This window comes from Osmia bicornis, chromosome 2 (assembly GCF_907164935.1).
Source record: "Osmia bicornis bicornis chromosome 2, iOsmBic2.1, whole genome shotgun sequence".
In the NCBI taxonomy this organism is placed as follows: Eukaryota; Metazoa; Arthropoda; class Insecta; order Hymenoptera; family Megachilidae; genus Osmia; species Osmia bicornis.
This window is the reverse complement of record NC_060217.1, coordinates 7,910,406-7,937,669: the sequence shown is the minus strand read 5'-3', so window position 1 is coordinate 7,937,669 and position 27,264 is coordinate 7,910,406. Positions and strand designations below refer to the sequence as shown.

Here is a 27,264-nt window from a genome sequence, read left to right as displayed (position 1 = left end):
CATCCTTCGGCCAAACGTGTCCGTGTGCCGATCGACCCTCTATTCGAAAATCTGGATCACAAGGGAGGATTACCACGGGCTTAAGTTGGCCGTCTAGAGTCTAGGGTGACGAAGCCCTGGCATTACGAGCAGACGTGTCACTTTTATGAAGCCGGCTGCACAACGTTCAATTCACCACGGCGTATTCCAATATATGCACTTCACTTTTCAAGCTCGTAGAACTTGCAAGTCGGGATGCTCGAATTACGTGCTCGTACATTTAGCTGCTGGCATGTACAGGGTGCTTCTAAACAAAGATGGTCCTTTGTTGGGTCTTGGACGGTGGAAGAGGGTGAATTGTAATCCTAGCGTTAAATTTTTATAAAAAATAATAGTAATTTGGTAATTACGTTGATATTCAAAATTTGCCATTTGCTTTTGTAGAATTTCACATATTTTTTAACCCTTCCGCTATGGTTGCTTTTGTCAGAAACGGTGCTTATTTAAATTTGTATAAAAAATAATGGTAATATAGTAATTATTAACCCTGATATTCCAAATTTTGTATTTGATTTTTTAATATTCTACATTTTCTTAATCTACATCCTTCTGCTATTTTTTATATGCATATTATCTCTTGAAGTCGGCAGATTTTGAATGAACTTCAACGTGTGTAAGTGAAAGAACGTCAACGTAACGAGAGAGGAAGCAGATGCTTAATTAATTCCTTACCGCTGTTAATGGCAAGATACGTTTCGTCTGATCCAGCAAGTGGTGACTCAATACTTTGAAAAACGTTCTTTTTCTTACGATCAACGGGTAAACCATCTCTTTGGATCTTTGACCTGGCTTAATTCCGCTCAATTTTCAAACGCGTTCCACATTCCTGTTGCATCGTGTCACTTCTTCCGGTCTAAGTATCTTATGAATGGTGACGCGACGAAGCAGAAGGGAAATTTTTAGCTCTTCTAAAAAGTGTTAGTAATGCCATTTCTTTGTATCGTAACCCCATTTCACTTCGCAGAAACGTGTTGCATGTCTGAATGATGATAAATTAGTTTTATTAAAAACCCATCAGGGCAAATTACTTTGTGTTAATATATATAATTTGTTTTAATCGACTGCCTCCATTTATAGGGGTAGTAAAAGAAGTAGCATCTTTGCAAATTTTTTTGAATAAATGTATTTTCATTTTAAATATTATATTCTTAGAAACTTCTAAACATTTTCTTATATGAAAGCAATGAAGCATTCTTTTTTCTTAAATTTGATACTTTTTGCATAAAATTTTCAAATTGATAGTCCTCACCAATAATAAATAAGTTACCAGAAATTAAAGAAGCATTCTGATTTTGAAATTTAAAGAAGTTGAAGAACTGCAACGCTGTAAAATTTTTGTACTTATTTTATATTGCTTCATTGATTGTATTGTATTTATTTTCCTGATAATTTTCACATTCTACGTAGGTGTACTTACGTATTATTGAATTATGTGAATAACTGTAAATACACCTTAATCACTTCAGTTGATATAGAGTAATTATCAGATAAGTAAGATTATCTTGAATGAATGCGTCACGAATGCACCCACTGCCATAGCATCTTAGTTACAAAGAATTCATATTATTCCCCATTTCTCAATCCTCGAGACTTTTCTATTCTCTAAGATTAAAAATTATCTCGAAGACTGTTATTTCCAAACGGCCATGACCAACAAAGTGAATGCTGTAAAGATAGAGACCATCCATTATTGGTACAAGGAAAGGGAAAAACATTTCCATCGGTGCATTGCTTCCAAAGAAAGCTACTTTATATTCTTACAAATGTTGGATAAAAAGATCTTTATTAATATGGTTTTTTTACTTTTAGAATAGACCACGTATTTCTTCAATTAAAAAAAAAATTGCTTTTTTGTTATCATTTATATTTTGAAATTTTGTCATTTATTTTACCACAAAGAACGTACAGTTTTCGGATCATTTAATCCCTTTCTTAATTACTCTGTAGATGAAAAAGTTCGCGATATAATATATCATACTTTTCCTCGGGGTGTTTTAAAAAGAAGTTGTCTTATCGCGAGAACCATACTTTTTATTTTGCTTCTTAAAAGTGAAATACGATGCTAGAAATGAGTTAACAAATCTTACGACTGCTGCAACCTTTGTGCGATTTTATTTTCAATGTTTCTGTTGTAAATGCACGTGCAGGGTCAACGTATACAAGATTCATGGTAGACTAACTGGAATTAAGTAGCGAAATTAATTATGCGTATGAAGGTGCAGTATAATTAATATGCATGTTATTCAAGCGCTATTCATCTTGAGACTTCGCATAAAACATGGCTAGGTTTTGTTGGAACACGTATTTTCGAGCATCCACCATGTTTCAGGTTTTTTTGCCTACTGGAAGATTGCAACATTATACTTCTCCAATAAGAAAGTAAGAAAAATAAGGAAAAATACTAGGGAAACATTCACTGAAAAAGAAAAGAGTTAATAATTGATGTACGAAGACAAGAGAATAAATTCTTGTTCATAATAACTTGCAACAGAAAAGTGTAAATAAATAATTTTTTTTCTATTCTTATTTTAAAATATTTTATTTTCAAAATGAAAAATATTTTGATGAAAAACAAAACAGATTTTGAAAGTAGTAGCAATATAATATTCTTACTAAAATTATAGAACAGAAAGATGATTAAATTTTTTTTTCGTTTGAGTATTCATTTTAATATCACAATAATTGGGGTTAACTTATGAGATAATCTATTATTATTTCACATAATATAGAAAATAAATATTCAATTTCTGCGAGTCTTCAAGGTAGGTAGGCTTGTCAGACATAATCACAGAGATTCTAGTACCTACAAGACATTAAACAGAAAAGAAATAAGTCTTCGGAGTTCAACATCATATCAATTTCAATAATTATCGTCCACTTGATCCGTCTCAGAAATCACTTGGAAGCCCGTGTATACAAAGGTTTAGAGCGACTCGATGCGTTCGTAATCTCCTTACAATCATAGGAACATCAGGGTTGATTCTCTCTGGTTAATTGGGACGTGTATCGCGAAACTGGTCGAAGAAATACAGTAGGTCTCAAAAGTAAATATTCTCTCGATTAATAAATTCATTTTAAGTTCAATTTTTGAAATCTCACTTCCGGACACATGGTCCATTCAACGCCAATTAATTTTTGTCTATTTTCCACCATTTTAAAGCTATAATTTGCCCTAGAAGAATAATGTTCAAAGGGACTGTGTAAAATTTAGAAAATGAAGGTAATTAAAATTGGGCCTCTCTTCCTGGTCCGTCGTTCGAGGGGTGCGAGTGAAAATCTTAAAAGCTTGTAAATATATTCAGATATTTTGCAACTGATTATATTATAACTATAATATTTGAAGATGCCTTCAAGTTTGAAAAATTCAAATACAAAGCCCACCCCAAGCTTTGAGTTCTCAAAATTTTAATAATAATTATTGCTTTACACCCTAAGCCTTATATGTTTCAAATGATTATTGAATGCGATTTGGCAGCATTTAATGATCAAGAATTGCTCGAAGTATTCAAAATATGTACAGCGTTTTCACCCTTCAAATTAATTCCGCAATATCTTATGGAAGTATCGTTCATACCGAATGATTAATTGAAAGAGTAGGAATACTTTTGCGACTCACTGTATATGGAGACACGTAGTTCCGAGTGTGGTAGAGGAAAGGCGTTTAGTTGGCTTCGCTTCTGGACAGGAAACGAGCAATTAAGCGGCCAGAGCGAGCTTATCTCGCGCGAGAGGAGCATGCGAGGTAGCTTGGGGTCTGACGCTGTCAGAGGGTAGCCGATAAAGAGAGACAGAAACGGTAGAGAATAGAGGGAAAGAAAGAGACAAGGTGAACAAGAAGGTCGTAAACTCGTCCACGAATCGGCACGAGACCACGTTGTACGCTGTGTAAAACGATCGTGATTGGAATGCCATGAGGGCCTATCCCTATAGACCGGGGCCACCATACCGCAATAAAATCGGTGATTTAGCTCGAACCGTGTGCCGGGGGAGATCGGATAATCGGGGACGTGTAAAATTGATTTACCATGCAGATTCGCTAGACGAGATAACAGATTTTCTTGTCACGGTTTTGAATTTCTCAGGCTGGATTGTTTATTGTACGTGTCGCCAGAATTTTCACTCTACTTATTTCTATTCTCTTTTCTTTCGTTGATCGTGATAAATCTGTCCAGTCTAACAGCTCGCGTTCGCAACGTGTTCTGTGTCAGCAACTGTTGCATGGTTGAATTTCATACTATGTGCGTGCAATGCAATGGCTGATGATTTGATAATAATTTAAAATTATTTTGTTCTTAAAATATGTATAATTAAAATTATAAGAAGGTGTTATTTGAGAAAGAAATCAAATTTTAACGCGAGCAGTTTAATTTTCATTAACACTTAATTATCAAGAATTAGTTATATTCCAAGAGTCACTTAATATTTGGTGGTTACTCGTTATTAGAAGAACTGTTTCAGCAAAATTAACCATGAAATTGTAGGAATTAAATGAGCTTTCAGTGTTAACATACGGTGTCAAACGCCTCATTAACGAAGGCATGTAATATTATCATCGTTTAAACGGTTGCGTTTGTCAATGCAGGAAAATCATGCGAAATTTGGTAAGCGAGGCAGAACTAATAACCAACAGCTGGTCGATAAAACCGTCTAATCCTATGGAATTACGAGGAAATGTATTGCATGAGATTGCCGTGTATGTGTAATCAGAACCAAGGTAAACAAATTGGATTATGCGGATCGGTCACATTTGATGTTAGCGGTTTGAAGAAACCCTGAATAAATTGAATAGAATTAATCTTTAGAATAATCGCATTACGTGATAAACGTTTGCAGTTAACATAAACGCGTTTTTCCTTCTAATTTTACTTTCTGAGCATATTTTCACTATTTACTAATATTTTATAATATTAAATAATAATTGGTTTATTTTGGGTTACTTCTTTTTTTTATTTTATTTTATTTCATAGACGTTATACTATATTTTTAACGAACTTTTATTCAGTTTATAAGAAATTATAAAAAGTCAAGCTGCTAGTATGCCAAAATTAGTAAATAGAAGCAGTGATTAAGCTTTAATTATTGTTAATGATCTTATTGGGATTTTGAATCAATTATTGTATATAGTTAATTGCTGTAAAATTTCAACCTGAGATATGACTTCCTTGAAATATTTTAACAATTTATTTTTAAAACATTTATCAAATTTTAATACCAAGAAGTTCTAAGACTTTTTAGCACAAAGTATATTATAAGCTGTACATATATGCTTCCAAACTCAAAATGAAGGATAAGGGAAGAAAATTAATTTGTTTCTTCCTCTAATTAATCAATCTCATTCTCGGGACCGATATACACCTCGAAGTAGCGAACGTAATCATGCTAACGTGCCAAACTCTTCGCGCATGCTTTATTAAATCAATCCGATTATAGTAGTCTGGGGAGTCATGTTTGCACAAAACAGACGTTATCGAGCACGTAATCTTGCTGAATAGAGTCGTAGAGCGTAACCACAATTCCGTCACACGCGGAAGCGCGGGTATAATGCCGACAAGGGGACGACGAACGATCATCCCCTGCCCTCCCTTTCCTCGCCGCAGACGCTTCCACAATAGTGTAATCGGGAGGGTGTCCGGGACAGTGGGCACTTTGTGAGTCACGCGTCATCCACCACTGACCCACCCCTCTCGAGATCATCATCAACGACCCCTATGGCGAGCCTTCGCTACTTTTCCCTTTATTAACCTAGCCTCTATCTCGATGGCTATCAACGATTCCTTTTTTTCTACTCTTTCGAACGTCCAGTTTTTCGTACGCTCGAAAGCTATAGATTGTTATTCAAATTCGAGTCACTGCGGGATGATATTCGTTTGTGTCTCATGGTGGTTCGATTTTCTTCTCATTTTTATCTCGTTTGCGTATCTTTTTTTTAGAGGGACACGCGTGATTAAAACTGATGCTTTAATACATTTCTATCGAGCAGTGTCGTGAAAACAGATGGAACATACTGTAAACACACGTTGGCTCATAAAAGTATTCAAGTAGCAATGTTGGATAGAATATTATTCCAAGTGGTGAATATTTTCATTGTTTTATTTCGAATTATATCTATAAAATGAAATATATTTTCGTAGTTGTATAATTATCTTATAACAAAAATTTTATCATTTTTATTCCTGTATAAATGACCAGTGTATGGCAATTAGTTTTTCGATTTTTTAATTTTTATTGACGTTTAGTATCAAGATACTAATCAGTCTATAATAAAAGTAATTATTAAAAATGTTATAAAAGTATTTTTATTATGCAAATAATTATTATTGTTATTGTAAGAAGTAGTATTATAAAAATACTTTTTTTTTGAATGCAAAAAGAAAAAGAAAATATAATTGTCCAACCGATGCCCAATTCAATTCTCATTTGACAATACTTGTGCAACGTGCCATATGAGAACATCTATATTATGCAAAGTGTTTCTGATTTATTTACGTTATTGCGTTTTCATACGTGAAATATGAGTTCCATTTGCCCAGCGAACAGTAGAAACTGGTCACTGGACCCATTGTAGTCGCATGGGTAATGATAATCGACGGGGTGTACAGCACGGTGGGCACTTTGTGAGTCATGCATCATCATCCGCTGCAACAACCCCCAAGGATCATCATTGTAGACGATTCACTCTATGCGATTCAATTTTTTACGTGTTTCTTATCCTCACATTTCGTTGCTTGCATTCGTAATCGATTGACCAATAACTCTATTAGAAGCTCAATTAATTATAAACCTTCCCTTTTGAGGAAGTCATTAAAGTGGAAAATTTGAATACAGCGAATAATTTCAGGAGAAATGGAGATACTAAATCACTATTTTTATTTCATATAGTGATTTTTAATGAAAATAGTGATTTCTATTTCAAATTAAAGAATAATGAAAATTAAATTTTGGAACTTGCATAGAAATGAAATTGTAGAGATATCGGTTCAATTACAAATCGTTCACCCAACAACGAAGTGTCAAATGTCTCTTAAAAAATTCTCCCACGAACGAAACTGTGACGAGGCTGTGTTTATGGTAACTCGGCCACTTTCTAATTGGGCTTATCCTGTCAAACTTTACCACGACATAATTAAAGACCCGATGATGTTTCGACCTTCTGAAAGTATCCCGAAACTGTAATTATACTTCCAATTTTATGTCGGCCACACGTATACCTTCATTCCGTTCGGCTGTCTTCAACTTCCATGATTAATAGTAAAGTATCTGTTCATATTTCACGAAGCTTTCGATTCGTTAAACGAAAAACAAGATACAAGCGTCGAGTGCACCGCAGAAGAAACTTTGTCTGCAAACGAGAGGTTCGAGTCGAAAATTATTGCCGATATTAAATTGTTGGTGTACGTTACATGGAAATAACAGAGTACGGGGGGATATTGATACCCGCTGTTTATTGTGAGCAAGGGTTACGACGAGGCAGCGGTGCATTACCGATGCTTTCGCTTGATAATATCGAAAGCCACGCGCGGAATTAATCTTCCTATGGCAGTCGTAAAGAACCCGCGATACGTTCGTCCGTGGTTACGCACCGATGCGTAACAGATGTTTGACGTTGCACACGCGTTATTTAACCTTTTCAACATGTAATTTCTTTTTCCCTGTTTTTTTTTTTTTTTTTTTTTTTCATTTACACGTGGACTGTCATGTCATCTATATGGGGGTGACGTTTGAATTTCCATAGGAATCCATTACTTATATTAGAAATTTTATTACGAGTTTCAATACTAATTAAAATAATAATTAGGCGCTCGAAATTTTATCTTTAGCTTGGGATTCTCATTTAATGTTGCATTAATTACATGTAAATAGTTGTTAGAAAAAAAATTCAGTTTATTTTCAGAAGATTTCAACTCTATTGTAATTTTCAAATCGCCTAAGGTTTCCAGATGAAAAATAACTTAAATGTAGGAACTAACATTACAGTATTAAATTATAATTAAAATATTAATTTTCAAGGCAACTTACCAGTTTTTTATTTGCCTTTAAAGTTTAAATTTTCATCTTATGAAATTTTTAATAAATCATAACAAAAGTTAATGAATTCATCCAAATTAATTACCGCCTGTACCATAAGTTTTCTCAGCGTGTAATTATCATATCAGCTCGAAGGGTTAATACATTGTATGTGCATATATAATTATTTAAACACATACTGTGGCTATCTTTCTTATTTGTTAGCATTAACAATTAAGATTGTCCTTGATTTAAATGATCACCTTTAATAACATATTTTTAACCAACTTTATCGTACTCTGAAACGAACTAGTAATTAAACCGTAATTAATTAGCGGGGTTATTGAAAGAGTTTCGAGCAGTGTATATAATAGATCAAAGCGTTCGACACCGGGAATGAATTTCACGTGAAATTGAAAAGAGGTGACGTGAAAATGAAATCGGTGCCAGCTGTGTGCTGAGTTTAATAATATACTTTACCCGATCACGGAATGGGATGAAATGAAAAATGAACAGTTCTGCCGATGCAGGAAACCAGTACAGAGGTTCAATATAATATATTCATTATCAGTTTATCAAAAAACTCAGTCGATAAATCTTTAAGAGCTGCACAATGGATGCAAAGCCATTTTCACCCCGGAATAACAAATTTATTTATGTGGCGAGTACAAAAGAGAAAATTGCTTTGTAAAAATATTAGATTGTCAAGTAAATTCGCAATCTTCATATTTTTTGCAGAATTATTTATTAAAATTGAAGAAATAAGAATTTCCAACCCCTGAGCAGCGAAGTCTGGGTCAATATAAACCCAAACTTACAAAACATGAAAGAATAATTTAAAAAAAACAGTGTAAAATTTAAAAAATTTAAATAATATGAAATACAAAGTTGAATTAAAATTGGGGCTCTCTCCATGGACTGCGATCCGAGGGTTAACCTTTTTTAATTTAAGCAGTTAATAAAAAATCCTGAATTTAATTTCCAATATAATATTTTACATTTTGTAGACAATTCAACCATTAAAATCGCATATAATGGCGTTTTAGTCATTGATCAAAAAGATCCTGCATTTCTTTTTTAACGGTTAACAATTTTGCAAAGTTTGAGATTCAATTTCCTGGAAGATTATGCATTTTGGACGTGATAATGGACGGGGCAATATCAATTATCTCCGAGTAGACACACGCTAATAAACGGCGGCAGTAAATTTACGCGGAGGATGCATCTGGAACGAAGACGTTCGTTAATTAACACCGGTGTGCATTAGCATCCTAAATTTAGTCGCCTGGCTACCACGTTGTCCAAACTGTCGCGTGCGTGTCGGAGGTGTATTTATTAAACAGCATTCGGTAAACTGATATTATAATCTAGCATATGGAGATAACGAGGTGCAAATAACTGCGGATTACACACGTAGCGGCTGTTAATAACGGCAACGACTCGCTCTGTCGTGTTCAAAGCGACAGAGAATTTTAACGTGTCAATCGGACACGCCCCGTGAAACGTCCTCGGGTAATAAGGCGAATTAGCATCGCGGCAACCACTAACGTAAACCGAGTTAAGTAATGAATTGCATGCTGAATTATTACACATCGAAACATTCCTTTGCATAAAATTAGTAGAATATGGTATCTTGTATGGATATCCTCGATTATATTCTGGTTTTGCTTATTTGAATCAACTCTCGAAAAGGCAGATGAGGGTTAATTATGACCTAGACGATGGTATTTCGATTAAAATTAAGTACTTAAATCTGTAAATGGAAGATTTAAAGAATGACTTAAAGTTTAGAAAATGGAAAAGAAAACGAATTGAACATTTTTTAATTGTTGCTATTCCATTGATTCGCTTCATATGTAATTTTTAAAAATATATATCAAGGAGGGTATTTAAAGAAATAGATAGAATTTTATTAAAAAGATCTTGAACATAGATCCATATGCTACATCTACTGACAATACTCTTGTAAATTGCAAATTAGATGATTCATTGTTATTCCCAACATACACCTAGCTAATTTCCATTAAACCTTAAACTTGATATTGATGCAACAACCCAGGGCTGTGCTTAGAGATTGCGGAGCCTGGGACAAAAGTCGAGATTATTGAAAATATTTAATTAGTAACAGATAATCTTAAAATCTATTCTAATAAAGTTATAACACATCACGAATATTTTATATTTGTCATTTATTATAAAACTAAAATTCAATTTATTTATTATACATTTTAACGCGGGCCCCGGAGCAAAGCTGAATAAGCTAGCTATTAGCTGACCTAATAGTAATGTTAGAACGTTAAATGGTCCTGATTCATCGTTCGATCTCTTCAAGGCCGTGTTGATCACCCATCGGCCTTTCCAACCATCCAGGTAATTACCAACGGAACACGAGGTAAAACGATACTCGACGCACTGTCGTTACAAGAAATTCCATCGTATGCAATAATGTATTCTAGGTTGAATCATAGACTCTCGACATATGGACGTTCCGGTATAGTGCTCGTTGCGTGTCCTGCGATCGAGGAGCATAGTATAGTGATCGTCGGAATGGCATGTGTCGTGGTTGCACGAACTGAAAGCCCTAGATAGCACGTGTCCCTGTGTGCCATCGACGACCCGTGTACACTGGCACGGGTACGATTTTATCTTGATTGTCCATTGGATATATATTACTGCTCATCAATTTCTGGATAGTTTCTTATTTTTTGAAAATATTCCATCGTTAATATAGTGGTGCGATGCTGCGAAGCTACCCTTAGACTTCCTTTGACATTTGTCATGTAAGTACATATATGACATTATCAAGATTAAGAAACGTATTAGAAGATAAAAGATAAAAGTTGCATAATTCTGCTGTATCGTGAGAAGCAAAGAATTAGATTTTGTTATGGCGATATACATAGAGACTTGAATCAGATAATTTAATGTAGAATAATTATTTTATTTTTAAACATTTTGTACAAAATAAAATCACAAATGCAACAATTTTTTAATGGCTAAAAGCTCATTTTATATGTCTTAATAACTACACAATCTTTAGGGAGTTTACATTTTCTAAAATTTTGAAAGGTAGTGTACGTAATACATACCGTATACCATGACCGTCATCTACTTTGGAAACTCGCCCAATAAGGCTTTTACCTGTAGTACAGTAAAACTTGGATATATGCAACAAACATTGGGACCCAGGCGTTGCATATATCCAGTCGAGGTGTCGAATCTCGGGTTACACGCGACGAGCAGCCAAGCGTGAACGTAGAAAAGGACAGACAGTGGTGGAAAGAGAGAGGTCCGATGATCAAAGGAAAGAGCCGAAACGTATCGGTGTGACTAATACTAATTCAACTATAAAACTTTTTTATTTTTGACTTTTTTTTACTGAAACTTTTACTAACGCATTGGTGAAATTTTTCTAATTAAAATGATACCAAACACGATATAGTTTGAATTATAATTACTTGCTAAAATTGATGTTAAAAGTTGGCGAAAAGCAAAGGAGGATTGGAAATGAAAACCGGTTGCGGCGTCGACTCGGGTTTCAAACGTTGCATATATCCAAGCGAGGTGTCGATTCTGGGCATTTAAACGTTGCATATATCCAAGCGAGGTGTCGATTCTGGGCATTTAAACGTTGCAAATATCCAAGCGAGGTGTCGATTCTGGGCATTTAATGTTGCATATATCCAAGCGAGGTGTCGATTCTGCGTCCGTACAAATCGTTTGTACCGTGCCGCGTTACCTATTCTACGTTCGTACACAACATGCGACGTGTTGCATGTTGCATGTTGCGTGTTTCATGTATCTTTGGTGTACGGCCTGCCTTATACATATGTAGTCAAATCATATCGTGTTTGGTACCATTTTAATCAGAAAAATCTCACAAGTGCATTAATAAAAGTTTCATTAAGAAAAAGTTAAAAATAAAAAAGTTTTATCGTTCAATTAGTATTAGTCACACCGATATTACGGTCGGATCATATTACACGGTTTCCTCGCCGAGCGGCTCGGTCCGGCTTAGGGGGATCCCCCCAAGTGGAGGGGATAGCGATGTTGCATATATCCAGACAAACTTCTGTTGCATATATCCAAGTTTTTCTGTATTCCCCTGCAGCAAGATGCATACAGATGCAACGCGATCTCTCGTGTTTACGACGACTGTCATAATGAGGCGAGATTATGCACTCGCGCCTCCTTGTCACCTGGAATCATTTCGTTCTCCCCTGTACGTTTTTAATTAGGCTCACCTCACGTGCTCTCGTGGTGATTTGAATTCTTATCTTTAGGGTATTTTTTTCTGAGTCAAGTTTGTGTCTTGGTAGACAGATGTGGAATTAAGATAGCTACAATTAATACTGGACGCACACTCGTGATGAAATCAGGCTTCCATAGGAAAAACAGGAATTTGAAAATTCTTGATTTTGACGATATTTGTATTAAAAATAATTTAGAAAAGAAGTAATATAACTTTGAATTATTAAATATTATAAAATTTAGCATGCAAGTAAATATTAATTCAAATCTTCCCGCGTAAACATTTATACGTAAGTGGTGGGGGGATCAGAGACCTATATATACAAGACTTCTGTCGCTTCATTGTCATTTCCTCCGGGGATGTCTACAGGGAAGGGTGGGAACCCGGGACATCATCGGTTTTCCGGGGGATGCCTGATCGAGTGTACTTGATTTGATTTTTGAGAAAATCTGCTTTGAATATCATTTACATATCGATGTTTATATTTATTTCTATTTACGTTTGTATGTATTACTGATGGATTGAATGTCGAAACAAGATATCTACCTTCAAGAACATTTCAATTTAAAAATGGTTGAAAATGATATCTGTCTTATTTCATATATAATTCTTCTTATTAAATCCTTACCTAAACATTTTCTAACTCAATATTAGTCGTTTTTAATGTTTTAAGTTCTATCATATGTTTAAAATTTATCACGATGGCAATATGTAATCAATTTCATATGAATAATATGTGGCATTATCTAAACCATGGTTTGAAACAATATGGATGTTAGATAGTTTTAAACTTTTATGGAATCTGGGAACCCAAGGAGCAAACATTTCGCAACAGCATTTATTGTACCATCATAACACATATAAAACTAGTTTCTGAACAGATATTTCAAAAGTTGACAATATTACGTGATATATGTACAAACTTTCATTTTATGGCTCAACATAACGCATACATCAGATAGCCGTTTAACTGCAAGTATTTGGAGTCACATATGATACGTTGGTATACATAGGTTTCGATTAACGTTTTAACACGAGCAATTTATTTGTACAAATTTAGTACTTGAATAATAGAAAAAAAAAATTGTCATATTTATTTAAAACACTACTTTTCTTTTCTTACTTTAAACAATATTGAATTCAAAATGAAACTAACAAAAATAAAAGCAATTGTTTGAATTAGAATTAGATGCAACTAAAAGAAATAATTTAAGATAGTAAGTTAGTAAAATCGTATGTAGAACAGAAATACAAGAAAGGAGGTAGATAAATAAAAGGAAGAAACGAATGAAACTCTGATATAATAAAAAAAAAATAATATTAATTTTAAAAACTGGGCTCTGAGTTCGTCTGACTCTCAAGTATCTATTTCTCAAATAATTCTATCGTTCTGCTCAAATCTTTCAAAATATCAGGTGGAACAATTGAACTAAAGAGAATAGTACAATACTCGAGCAATAATGTGAGATCGCCTTTAAGTCTCGCAAACGAGTATCGCGTAAACGTGTTCGATGAAGTGTCTCCGACAAGGAGCTATATCGAAGATTCGATAGCCTCTCGAGCGTAGAATTTCGAGGGTGCCATCGAGAGGCGTGAATGCTCTCTTTGTCAAGATGCAAATGTCAACGGGGCACACCGGCTTGTTGCATTATGTTCGATGCACAATGCCGAAATACTCATAATAATGGTAATGAAGGAAGAAATATGGGTTATGCAAATGGGAGGACGAGACGCGAGAGACAGGACACGGGTGGATGTAAAACGTTCGGGAGGAAAAGAGATATCGAATTCATATTATTTTTTTTCCTCTCTCTTGGTGTGTAGATTAAAGGCACGAGGCTATGCTCGCATGCGACATATGCTTCGTTCAGGGTTGCGCATATATCACCGTCGTTGTCAACCCCTCGAGCGGTCGTACCCCCCGAAATTACGAGGGCCACTGTTTATTATTTCTTTCTCCTTCTTCGTGGTACCCTCTGTCCAAACATACGGCGCACGACGCCGATCTGCCGTTGTACACCGTGTTTTCACGGCTCCCTGTTAATTCTTGTTTAATCGTTACAAAATAAACAAATCTACCCGCGTCAAGACGAGGTAACGCCTTTTTTTTTAACCGTGTCACGTGCATCCGCCCGAGAGATTTAATTGCCTTACCGGTGTGATGTTTCTTGTACTTTGAATAAATACTGGGGATATTACATATGATCCACGAGTCTGTCGTTACATATGACGAATTAACACTTGGTTTCATTTAACGTTCAATTAAAGAGTTTAGACTGAATTTTAATGGCAGGTAAATACATAAATCATAAATGATTCATAGAAAATTTTTAACTGTCAATGAATTAATATAATTAACATTAATGAGAGTATTAGGTTCACTTTTTTGAAAAAATAACATTTTACGTGTTTCTTGTATCAAATATTTCCTGTCCTTCCTGATAGTAAAAATTATTTTATTTTTAGGAGTAGGTAAATATCATATTTATTGTTAATTATTAAATAATTACATTTTCAACAGATCAGAATAATAAAATCCAACAATAGATCCAAGATTATTGCATTTTCCATCGAACTTAACAAAGAATTTCCAAGAATTTTCTGTAGAATAAACTCGTCCTCGGTTCGTTCAACCCTTCTCGTTTCGCGTGTCGTTCAACGGGATTCCTATACATTAGAAATACAGGGTGCATCGTGAACCGTGATTCACGCGAAAATTCCTAATGCAAAAGCAAGTGAAAAAAATGTAAATTGATGGTTTCTCGGGTATAGCTTCGTTTTCAAGGAAATAAACCTTAGTAATTCTCAGTAAGCAGTTAGTTACTTATTATTATTCAGTTTACATTTTGCAAAAATTCTTCTAACTCCGTATAGATTACCAATAATTAAAACAATTTTCATAATATTTCTTTACGTCTAATGTTTCTTTTTTCGAAAACTAATTTTATTCAATGTTATCGTTTTACCATAGCCCAAAGAAAAATAATTTTCCTCTCGTTTTGTAACATGGTTTTTGATACACCCTGTATATCTGTACATCTAAATTCAAGGAAAGATCGAGGAGCAAAGGACGCATCTCACGAGCCGGCAGGATGTTCCAATATACTTGCGTGTTTATTCGAAGGCCTCGCTCGTACCAACAAATGCAAAAGCGAATATTAGCCTATGTGCTGGGCGTGTTTTCATGATCCTTCTTGATGTTGGTCACGTGGGCGTAGTTGGGTTATTGAACAGACCTTATGATACAGACAAGACCTTCGCTATTTTTCAATTGTATACTTTGGATGATTGATCCTGATGATTTTCCACAGGAAGACAAGTACGGGGGCCATTTAACAATTAAAGAGACAAACAATTTATCTATTTCTTCCGCTCGTTTTCCCTTGAACTCTTTATACAAAAATTCATGAAACAATTTGCATTATTTGTGAATATTTAAGGTCATCTCGAGATAATACAATAGCAGATCATCAAATCTATTTTTTGTACAAATAAAAATAGAATAATACATTAGAAAAATAGTAGATAAATAAAAATCGCTGTTCGAATGAACGCTATAGATAACTACCTACTGACATAAGGACTGTCACAGAAAGGAACATGATCGAATCAGAGGGCCCATCGAAGGGACCCCCGATCCGCAAAAACAGTTCCGTTAATATCGGTACACTCACATCCCATAAATCACAATGGGTAACACCCGTTGGCGTTGATGCATCGCCCTATCGATTCCTCGATTTTCCATGCATCGTAATGAAGTTGTTGCAATTGTAGGGGGGAAGCGGGGATCGATCGTTGTACATAGTTTACGAAGGTGCAGCCTGTTTCGATGATTGATCAACGCCGATACCATTCGTAGGAAGCAAATATTTGCCCGTTGAATCGAACTGTTGATCCCAGGATGCATAGTTTGTCCAAGTTCTGATGCGATTTCCTCTCTTTAAATTTTTCCCTACGTGTGTCGTCTCTCTTTCTATCCTTATAAAACGATTTTATTGTTTTTACGAGTATATTATTAGTTATTCTTTTTATTAATATTTCATAAAAAGTGTTTTAGTTTCATCATTTGTGTTATTTTAAGAAAATAAGAATCTTTTGTCTCTTTTCAAAAAAAGATAAAAAACTTATGTTTTTAAAATATTCAAAACCCTCTGTGTTGCATCGAGTAGCAATTTCATAGAGGGAAGTTAATAAAATATAAGATACCAAAAGCCAATTAAATTGCAACAGTACCTTATTAAAAATTAGAACTTAATTGTTTCTACTTGCAGTTTCAATGCAATTTGCAATAATTAAGTTCATTATAATTTACAAATCTTTACTTGTACATCAATTATTTCATTGTAACTATAAAATTTGATGAGAGAAGAAACCAACCGTGTACTAATTAGTAGAAGTTCTAATTAGTATTTGATCCTAAAAGGTATAAAAAGGAAAAGTAATAAAACCTATCTTTTTATCTTTTCAAATCCTGAATCTTTTTTTTATTACTTCACCTTTTAATAGAGTCTATTACTTTGATCCGAAATCTTTGAAGCAATTCCGATAAAGGAAAATTAGAGAATACTAAAGAGAGAAGAGCACTAATTAATAGGGTGCCAAAGTCACGGAAGTTGTTAGAAAAAGGGTGGAAATTGAAAAGGTGGTAGAATGGGATGTGCGCACCTGTGGTTTCGCTTTGTGCATCGAAACTTTGCACTCTCGATCCACTCCGGTTGCACAAAGTCCAAACTCGCTAATAATTTCACGGTGGCCCGAAATGTCTGCCTGGGAATCGACGCTCTCGTCTAACATCAAAGCGACCGTTGACGTTAAATATCGATCAGTGTGCTCGTACGAGCTCCGGAGTCATAATAAAATCATCAATGATCCAATTGATTGTACGTAGCGTTCAAACTACTGAATATCTACAGTGAGTTACATCGAATACACCTTAATTATTGAATTATAAGTCTAATAAGCTAACGTATAAAATCATTAATAATTTTTCTGCCTTCGAAATAAAAAATCTGAAATCAATTATTTCAGATTATTTATCCTACTGTGAAAATAAAAATCTCCACTTTTGGATGTATTCCTTGTAAACTATATAATTTATTTCAACGAAGAGATGATCAATTTATATTACGAATATTGGTAAAACATTTAAATAACTATTCTCATGAAATCTTAAACTTCAAACTAACGTATCAGAAGTATCGTTTTGCGGTACTTTTATGTTACCGAATCATGTCAGGCACCCCATATTTCACAGTCGGTCATTCGATATGCAACAATTTAACACGATGATCGTTTACGAAGCATTTGCATGGAACAGTATATTATTGACCCGTTTCAAATTGCACTACCGGTTATAAGACACTTTATATCACAACGTTCGAAACGAGGCATGGATCAATCGATCGCGTAAAATCCTGCGATCGATTGGAACCATATAGGACGAGCGTATTCTGGCGGCAAAGAGGGGAGCAGGAAAAGGGTTGAGAAAGAATTATGAAAAATGAGAGGAACGACGAAAGAGGAAGCATACGTGGCTAGGAAGCTCTGTAATTCATCATCGAACAAACTCGTCGACGGAGTAGTAACGGTTGATATGCATTAACATATTCATGCGTGACATCGCGAAGTTGCGTGTTCTCTGGACGCATCTGTTTGTTCGTCAATCTCATCGTTGACCCCTTCTTTTTCTTTCTCTTTCACTCTTGCGTGGGTTCGATGAAAAGTGTCTCATTGTAAACGTAACGGGACATTAAATACATTAGGACTGTTTTTCTTTTTTTTTAGATAACTTTTGAAATTCAGTTGAGTTATCTTCTTTTTTTAAAAGGTGAAAAGTTAATAATGTTTTATTATTCTAATGCATCTAGTGTCCCAAAAGTAATTTTTTTTTTTCTAAAAATATTTCAATTTTTCTCTTTCTTTTTTTTTTATTTAATGAGTGATTCTAGGATCTATATTAATTAGAAATTTTTTATTTTTAAGTCTCAGATGTTTCTTTTTAAAAAATGGTTTACCTGTAGGATGATTTTTACTGATTATAAATTAGTATGATATGATATGATGAGAGCATAGACATTGACAAAAGTGCAATAAGAAATGAATTGTACGACTTAAGATTAGTTTCGAACTGACGAGCACGAATTGGAATAGTACCGTGAAGAGAGGTACAGATTGGCATTGCAATTTATCACTCTTAGGATGAAAGGGTCACTAACACCATTGATGATTTTGAACAGGAAGCCGCTGCTGACGACCAGTCCGCGCGCCTGAGAAATTTGCATATTAAAAGGATTTAAATGGCCCCATAGCCTTATTTGACTGACGGATTTATAAAAAGTAAAGTATAAATTCTTCAACTTTGATCATTCTTTCAAACAGTATTTAGCAATGTTTTTTAGTACCTATACAAAAAAGAATCTTTATAATTGCAAATAGATAATGAATCAAGCAAATAAATTGCTTGTTATTGAATAAAGTAAAAATAAAATAAAATAAAATTGAAGCTCCTATATGGTCTGCGAGTTAAAGGGTGAATCATTGTCTATTTTGCTCCCGATACGTGAAATGTTTTACCTATGAACGTTATTTCGTAATACGGATCTTTTATCACAGAACTGACTATGGAATTGTATTTCGAGTCACGTGAAACACAGAGGGACAGTAGCAAGTGGTCATTTTTCAATGGAAACCCGAAACCTTCCTTTCCGATACACCTTTGACAGTAGCACGCCAGGGACTTTTCACGAAACTGATAAACTCGTCGCGTCCAGTAAATCTAAACGGACCGTGCGATAACTTTCACCAGATAAAATTCTTCTCCGATCGATTTATAGAATCGTAACGAACCGGCGTGTAAAGAACATACACGGTTTCGTGCCGCTCCAATTGTCCCCAGAAAAGCAGGCTCGAAAATGAGAAATCTATTAGGAAGCTCAACGTTGCGTGCGTTAATGTTCTTTCTGTTCGTTCGCATGCTCATCCGCTTTGTCTCTGGTGCTTATTAAATTAACTCGTTTAATTGGACCCGTCCTTTTATTTCACCATGCGACAGCACGTGCAGCTCCCGTAGAAACCCGATTCCTATGAGAACCAGTGTCATCTCGTAGTCTCGTTGTGAATGCTCCCCTTCTTTTTCCAGTCGGATGTGGTTGAAAATGTTTGCAGCTTCCGGATGTGTGCACCGTATCTGTTTGAGAAATCATTTTTATACTTTGGTTTATGGGGTTGAATCGTCAAAAATGATGGGTTACTTTTGAGTAAAAATGCAAAATAGGATCTTTCATAGGAATTTAAAAGAAATACATTTTTTTGTTTAATTTCAAGTAACATTAATATTGCATTTTTTATGCAAAATATCAAATGATATCAATATTTGGTAATATTTAATATTAATGAGAGTAATAAATTATTGGAAATTTACTTCAATAATCCTTGCATTAATTTATTGTAAATTAATTAAAATTTAAAAAAAATGTATCTTTATACAAAATCAGTCCTGTTAAATGCAGAACCAATTATAATTCACTAAACTCACAGAGGAACTGAATTAAGCTTGTTGGATGAAAATTTCATATTTTTAATTCCATGTTTACTAATGCAATTTAAGAAACCTGCAGAAAATATTGTATGAATAGAAATCAGCTTCCGTTTGAACAATTAGGTCAACAAGTATAAAGTATTCTCTGAACGAGGTAACAAAAAGCGAAAGAATTTTGAAATTTCACGCACCAGTGTATATCAGAGGCACAAACGGCACACCTTAATTGAGGAGAGAATTTACTCGAGATAAGATGCAAAATTTAGTCCAGGGTAATTCAATTTACAACCGCATAACACTAACGTGCCACGAAATACCGTGGCACCTAGGCACGCCGCTCTTTTTACGGTAGCCGACGAAAAGGAATGCGCGATTATCGATAGACAGCACGATAAAGACCAAGTTCCTTGAGGTTGTAACCCATTTGGAAATTAACAAATTGCCTTCCGCTCAAGTAGACGTATTAATTATTTATGCGACTTGCATTTAGACGTCACAATATTGTATCAGGTTGTTGTAAATCATACATTGAAAAATTCACATGGTTTCATAACATGAAAATATTTCATTAACACTTATGTATGTATTATTAATTTAAAGATTAAGGTTTTACAAAAATAATTACACAAATGTTTCATTCATATTTTTTATATAAAATGGGTGATTGCCAATTACAGGAAACCATGAATGATTTTGAAATACATATACGAAATCTAACACGGTTTCATGACAGAAAAGTTTCAGAAAATGATACTTGTGATATATTATTTTGAAGTTTAAGGTTTAATAAAAATAATTACACAAAGGTTTCATTAGTAATATGGTTTGCTGGATTCTTATAGAAATTACAATTTCACTCATATGAATGATACATCATGCCAGTGAGCATGTTAATAAACAGAGGAATATTCTTATTTCGCGAATGAGATATTTATCAAAATAAAATTCATTTTTTTAAATGTAGAATTCGTAATTTTGCAAAATGCACGTTGTTATTTGTTCAAATTAAAATTTATAATTGAAATATGACTCGGATGAACACACCTACTCATTTTGTTAAAATCAATATTGCAATTGGTGCAGTTATCTGAATTTCATATACATGTAAAACACGTGTTGCATTCCAATTGTGGTTTCAAATTGAATTTACTTGCGAATCAATAAATGAAAAGACTGACCCCAGGGAATCATGGCGCACACAGTTGGTGTTTCCTTTACGAGTCCAATGTAACTTGCCTTCTCACTGAGAAACTACTGGTTTCTTTCACATTTTAAATTTAAATAACTACTTTACTTTTAAACGGTGTTGCGTAACGCTGTCATTTTCAGCATGTCAATGAAACTACAAACATTAATTTCAAACTGACAAGTGGGAAATAGAAAGAAATACTTATTGTAATTTATCAGTTCTAAAACAAAGATCATTAATATTGGTGATCAATTTTAACTTTCTAAATGACAGCATGGCTAATTAAAATGCTTATGACCAAAATCTGAATGTTAATGAAGTTTGGAGCAGCTTTTGGGTATAATTTATTTCGTTCGTTTTGAAATTCAATACATCAATACATATTTCCATCAAATCAATCTCTATAACTCTTTCTCATAAAAATAAAAGATTTAAATCGCATAGGATTAGCGTGGCTGGTTGCAAAGGCGATATTGCACCGAAAACAGAAATTGCTCAGAGTCTAGGTACACAATGCACGAATAATCGTGTCCGATGCATCGACGATACGAAAGTATCGGTTGAATCGATCAACGATCGGTATCGTAACTGTATCCCTTGTCGCGTTTTGATTAGTTTCACTATCCGTCTAACGACTGTTATTACCGATGCTCGTTTCTGATCGATGTCGCTCTCGACGAGTCCGACGTGCTGCATCGGGAACATGTTGGTCGCTGTTCATCCGTCTCGCTTAACTGGTACATCGTGATTCCAAACTAATTGCCGACAGCTTTTCTACATCGACGGGATGCGAGCATTATGCACCGATGCATATCGTGCGCTCGTTACGAGCCGGATAATTCCAGAAATTAAGTCATCAACGATCACAACAATGAAACGTTCCCTCTATTTTTCCTTCGTTTTACAGATCATAAGAAGCTTTGACATTTTTACGAATCGACGAGCAAGTGTTTCTCATTACCAAGTACCGAGCGAGTAGGTTTTTTTTTTTAAATCGAGCGAAGTACGTGTAAAGTCTTCTTTTTGCACGTTTCATCCTGTCGAGGTCTGATTTCGTATTCATGCGACAGCGGAAGGTTACGATAACGATTTAATGATAACACTACCTGGAATTTTCATTGAGGATAGGTAATCGTTTCCGATATTTCGCAAGTAGGTATCGCGGTTTACTTTAGTGATGCAAACTTGATACCACTCCGGTTGATTTCAGAGCAATTTCCTTGAGTGCTCCTAACATTCTGTAAACTCTGGCTGTTAGAAGTATACGACAAAAGCTTTTATGGTTGTAATCATTGCGGTTGTAATGAATAAACATCAAATTATTAAGTGTATTTAACAAGTTTTCTGTTAATTCTTGCGATTTTCAATTATCTTCATTTTAATTTAATTATGAACTACAAGTGAGATTAACAGCGGAGCTTAGATCAATTATGACCTCAACTTATGATACGTATACAAGGATATTAATCTAAAATTAAATAGATAATTTTTCAAAGAACAATGTAAGATTTGGAAAATTAAATTAAATTAAAATCGCTGCTTTCTTCATGGAGTTAGTTGAAAAAATTGAAATATTAACAAGGCAGATAGTAATTAATTAATTAATTAGTAAAGTCTAATTTGCCATTTATAAAATAACGTTGCACTTAGAGAAATTGAATTTTTGCTTGTAACCTAGTCCTTTCAGGATCCGTCGAAGGATAACCCGCGATTCGAACAACACCGTCGATCCTTTATGGCGTTCGACGAAGCGGAATGCGCGATTATCGACAGATACGACGATAAATGCCAGTCGCAGAAAGATTGCGGTTCGTTTTAGAAGCTCGCCGATTTGCCTTGTCGAGGTAGACTGGCTTGGTTGTCCGCTTTCTCGCTGGTTCGACCTTCTTTCGCAATGTCCAACCGCTGGCTACATCGTGTTCCCGTTGTTATTGAATCTCTAAATCCCCTGTGGATATCCAACCTAATCTCTACCGACCATCTTGTTCTCTTATTTAACAAAATTTTCAGTATTTTGAACTTTAAATTCACTAGCAAAAAAATAAATTAATTTCTATTTTCAACTTTTCTTATCATTCTATTTAATCTTATGATTTATTTTAGTGAAATAACAAATTGTTTAAATGAAAGTTATTTCATTGCTCATTATTTGTGATTCTAATTAGGAAAATAATTACTGAAAATTTTAAATATGAGAAGGGAAGAATCAGAGCAATATTGGCACCTATGGTCTATAGATTAAGTATGGGTTAACCAAGGGTCATTTTGGACCCTTGTCTTTCACTCTTTGATAATTTTTTGTGGCAAATCCAAGCTTAGAATTTGAATATTTTTAACTGCAAGAATTATTATTATTATAGTAATAATTTTTATTTCCAACCCGTTAACTTCTAACGTAATCAATAAAGGGTGAAGTGACATTTTCAGTAGGCTGAAATAGTATACGAAAATAAGTAGATATGGCAAATGAGGGACTAGTATTTTTGAAAAATACTTATAAGTCCTATAATCCAGTGAAATTGATACAAAGTAGGTAAGACGGGATGATAGGCAACAGATTAGAAAATAAGCAGATGGCATTACTAGGGTCCTAATTCGACCTAAGTTTATGTCGTAATCGAATTGATAAGGAAATGAAAAGCAATTACGAGACACGCCGGTACGAATCTCCTACGGAGTCAGATTATTTAAATTACTGTCACACAACTCTCCTTTCTCTGCGATTGAAAGGACGGTTCTTCCTTTATCTCTCACAATGGTATTATGAAACAACGAGGACACGAAGGATCGATCGATCGATTGACAGAACGTGAATCCATCGATTGTATTTGAACGGTCGGATGAGTTGCATGAATTCATCGTGCACCACCCTGATTATTCTTTCTTCCCGTCTTTTTGTCGAGATGAGGTGGCGAACAACCACTTCGAATGATAAAATCGAAACATTCGTTTGATTCTCCGCTGTTGTATAATACGAAGTTCTTTATGAAGAGAGTCGAACAGAATTGTATCACTACAATGACGGTACAATATAGGAATTAATCAATTTTATATTATGTATAGCAGTTTTTATGAAACGTATTATTCAAGAATGATATGCCATTTTATTTGCAATACGTATTGCACAATTCATATTCATTATTTATTTTGTAATGAAATATTGGTAATATATTTTGATGAATTTTGCATTTATTTTTAATATGTTGATAATTTTATATTTCACGAAATCTCTGATTTTCGCAATTTTATATTCTTATTTATACCAAATAATAAAAATACTAATTAATAAATTGTAATTAACGTGTGAAAAATTACTCTGTTATCTTTTTATAGTCACGTTACTGAATCTTAATGATTTATTTCAAAATTAAAAATAATATTTTGGTCTAAAATTTTGGAACATATAACTTGTAATATTATACGACTATCAATGGAGATTTTGTTGCATAAAAATTATGGTAACTTTTTCTAGAAAGAGTTAATATACTATAGAGTCCAGGTGATCAATATTGTATAGATTGCTGACCTCAACTAGACGAAAAGTTAGACGTCAAGATGCGATCGTGATCATTGGTCGAAAAGTTAGCAGCTGCCGCCAGATGTGCGTTTGTTTCAGACGATCGAACCTTCATGGGGGAGCATCGAATTAGGTGATCTTCACGACTTTCTCGAGAACGCTAAGAAAAGTCTCTATCGACCCATCTGCTCCTTGAGACTTCGCTTCAGCTTGTTTTCAATTTAAATCGTTCAATACGTTGCGATAGCAGATGATGAAGAGCGTCAAAAATAGAGTAGCATTCAGATAAAAAAAGTTGAATGGCGGTGTGCTCTAAATTTTAAATCGTAGAGTATCGATTTTCATAAAATTAAATTTTATTTTATATTCTTTGATATACCTAATAAAAATTATTGATGGAATTATATCTGAAAATTTTATTTAGCATTTGTTGAGAAATTACTAATTCTTACCATTAAATTTAAGGATACATTTTTATATTATAAACTATGTGGAATTTAATTATTGCAATTTAAAATACAGTAGACTCTCGTTATATTGTCGAGAATGTAGGAGTGAAAAATTTGTCAAGCTTCCAAATTCTCATTTGAAGAGGATGGGAGAGATAAAAATGTATCATTTTCATAGACTGTGATGGAGAGAGGAGGATGGCATTAGTATTCTTTAAAATCCATGTAAACGTCAAATTGCTCACGTGGCAATATAACAAGAGTCTACTGTACTATAATTATTATTATTATTATTATGATATGAAACTTATGGAATTGTAGGTATCTTGATGATTTTATTCATATAGATCAATTTTGATTATTCTGATATTTAGAATTATATTCTAATTAGTATTTTTCTTATTTTCAGGAGACAGCAACTGGAACAATCCGTGTATTGTGAGGCTGAATCCCGGCGTGCCGCGCTGGAGGATGAGAGACAAGATGTTCAAGGTACCAATCAAGAAAAAATAAAGGTAAGAAATTATAAATGTATACAGAGTTGTTAAAAAGAGGGTTGAATATTTTAAGGGTAGATGGTACTTGTAAAATAAAACAAAAAAGTTCAAATGAAAATGTATAGTACACTTTGTATCATTGTTAGATACTATAATATTATATTCATTTGTATTATTGAATCTTCTATTCAAAATGAATTTTATTACTGTGTTCTTGTGTTATTTTACACGCATTGTTACATATTTTTGTAATCGGTAGCTTCATTCATGCACATCACGTTGTACCTGCATTTCACAATTATAACGGGAAGTATAATCAATGGCCACTTATCAAGGGATAACGTCACTTGACATTTTACCTGCGCCTCCCGAAAGGTTAATAACTAAAAATGAACGATTCGTGACACTAACTTGTATGAACTTTAAGTTATTCCAAAATTTAATATCTTATCCGTAGGTCAAGATATAGTTCATGTATTAATTGTGATAAATTAAAATTAATTTTTCTCTCAATAACGTTCAATGGAAATAAAACAAAGCTGAAGGAAAAGTAATAAAAGTTGAATGAACAGTCCCTTTTCTCGAGATTTAATTAGAATTATAATAGCGTATACAAATTGCCGAAGGATAAAGTGTTAATTTAACTTTTGCGAATCTCTCTGCATGAGATTCCATTTTTATTTTATTCTATTTTTTTGCATTTATATCTCTATCAATTTTAAAGATATTGCAACGTCCTTGCAAAGTAACACATAATACCGTAATTTCTATCGCAGAAACTACAGTTGAAGAATTATTACGAAATAATCCGCCTCTTTGTTGCAGAGTACTACGCAAGATTTATTCGAATTGCTGGAAAGGGTGCAGAGTTCACGTCTCGATGATCAACGATGCGTTCTACCACCGTATTTTTCTCAGGTAAGAAATATGTATATCGCAGTACAAGCCGTTCTATCTTCTATTTTGTTGGATCGAATTCGTGTTCCCGAGAAATTTTAAAGGGCACCAGTAAAAGAATTGACGTTAACGGGATACCGGCACCCGTATACATCTCAGACCTCTTTCTTTCACCCCCTTGGACGTTGACATTTACTGTGATGATCAGTTTACAAGCTCGTAAAATCGTTATCAAACCTACCAATTTATTTTAATATCATGTCTCTATACTTGCTTCGAATCAACTAAAATATAAAACTAGTCGGTAAAAATTTTAGCAGAAAGGAAAGCCATATTTTTTATAGAAACCTTTTATTCAAAAGAGAAAATTTTAACGTAGGTTAAAAGCTTTTTCAGAATGCACCTCGCAGCGAAACAGTAATCTCATTAAGCCATCGTGTCTGATTAGAAATTTCAGAGAAGGTTCGAATAGTCGAAAATTACCTTCTGCTACTGTCTACTAAATGTGTTATAATTTCTAGCTAAATTTTAAGGTTTTCATGTTTTCCCAGACCGAGAGTTTTATAATTTTATTATTTGCAATTTAGAGTAATAGCATCTAACACGTTAGATGCTATTAAAAATTATTGATCCTTTCACTAATAATTTACTATTTTACCAAAATCGATATAGGCATTGAAAATAATTTCAATTATGTAAAAAATTGCAAAATTGTAATTTTAAAAATATATCATGGTTTCCTTCTAAAGTAGTCAAAGGGTGTGGAATATACTGAGATATAATTTTTCGATTTACAAGAATTAGACAAAATAATAGTCGACGTAATTGATTAGGATGCTTCCATTTAATAAATATATCATCTCTTACTTGTCCGGATACGGTC

The 27,264-nt window shown here is 34.0% G+C and overlaps 1 protein-coding gene across 9 annotated transcripts in view; it reads left to right on the top strand.

Moving 5' to 3' along the window:
- The window catches only part of LOC114875658 (rap1 GTPase-activating protein 1-like), a 143,018-nt gene that overhangs the window by 59,118 nt on the left and 56,636 nt on the right, over window positions 1–27,264 (top strand). For all 9 annotated transcript variants that reach the window (XM_029186189.2, XM_046290167.1, XM_029186197.2 and 6 more), the window contains 2 exons: window positions 25,397–25,502; window positions 26,310–26,402. In XM_029186189.2, the coding sequence (XP_029042022.1) occupies window positions 25,397–25,502; window positions 26,310–26,402 (199 nt within the window). The remainder of the gene's footprint in view (window positions 1–25,396; window positions 25,503–26,309; window positions 26,403–27,264) is intronic.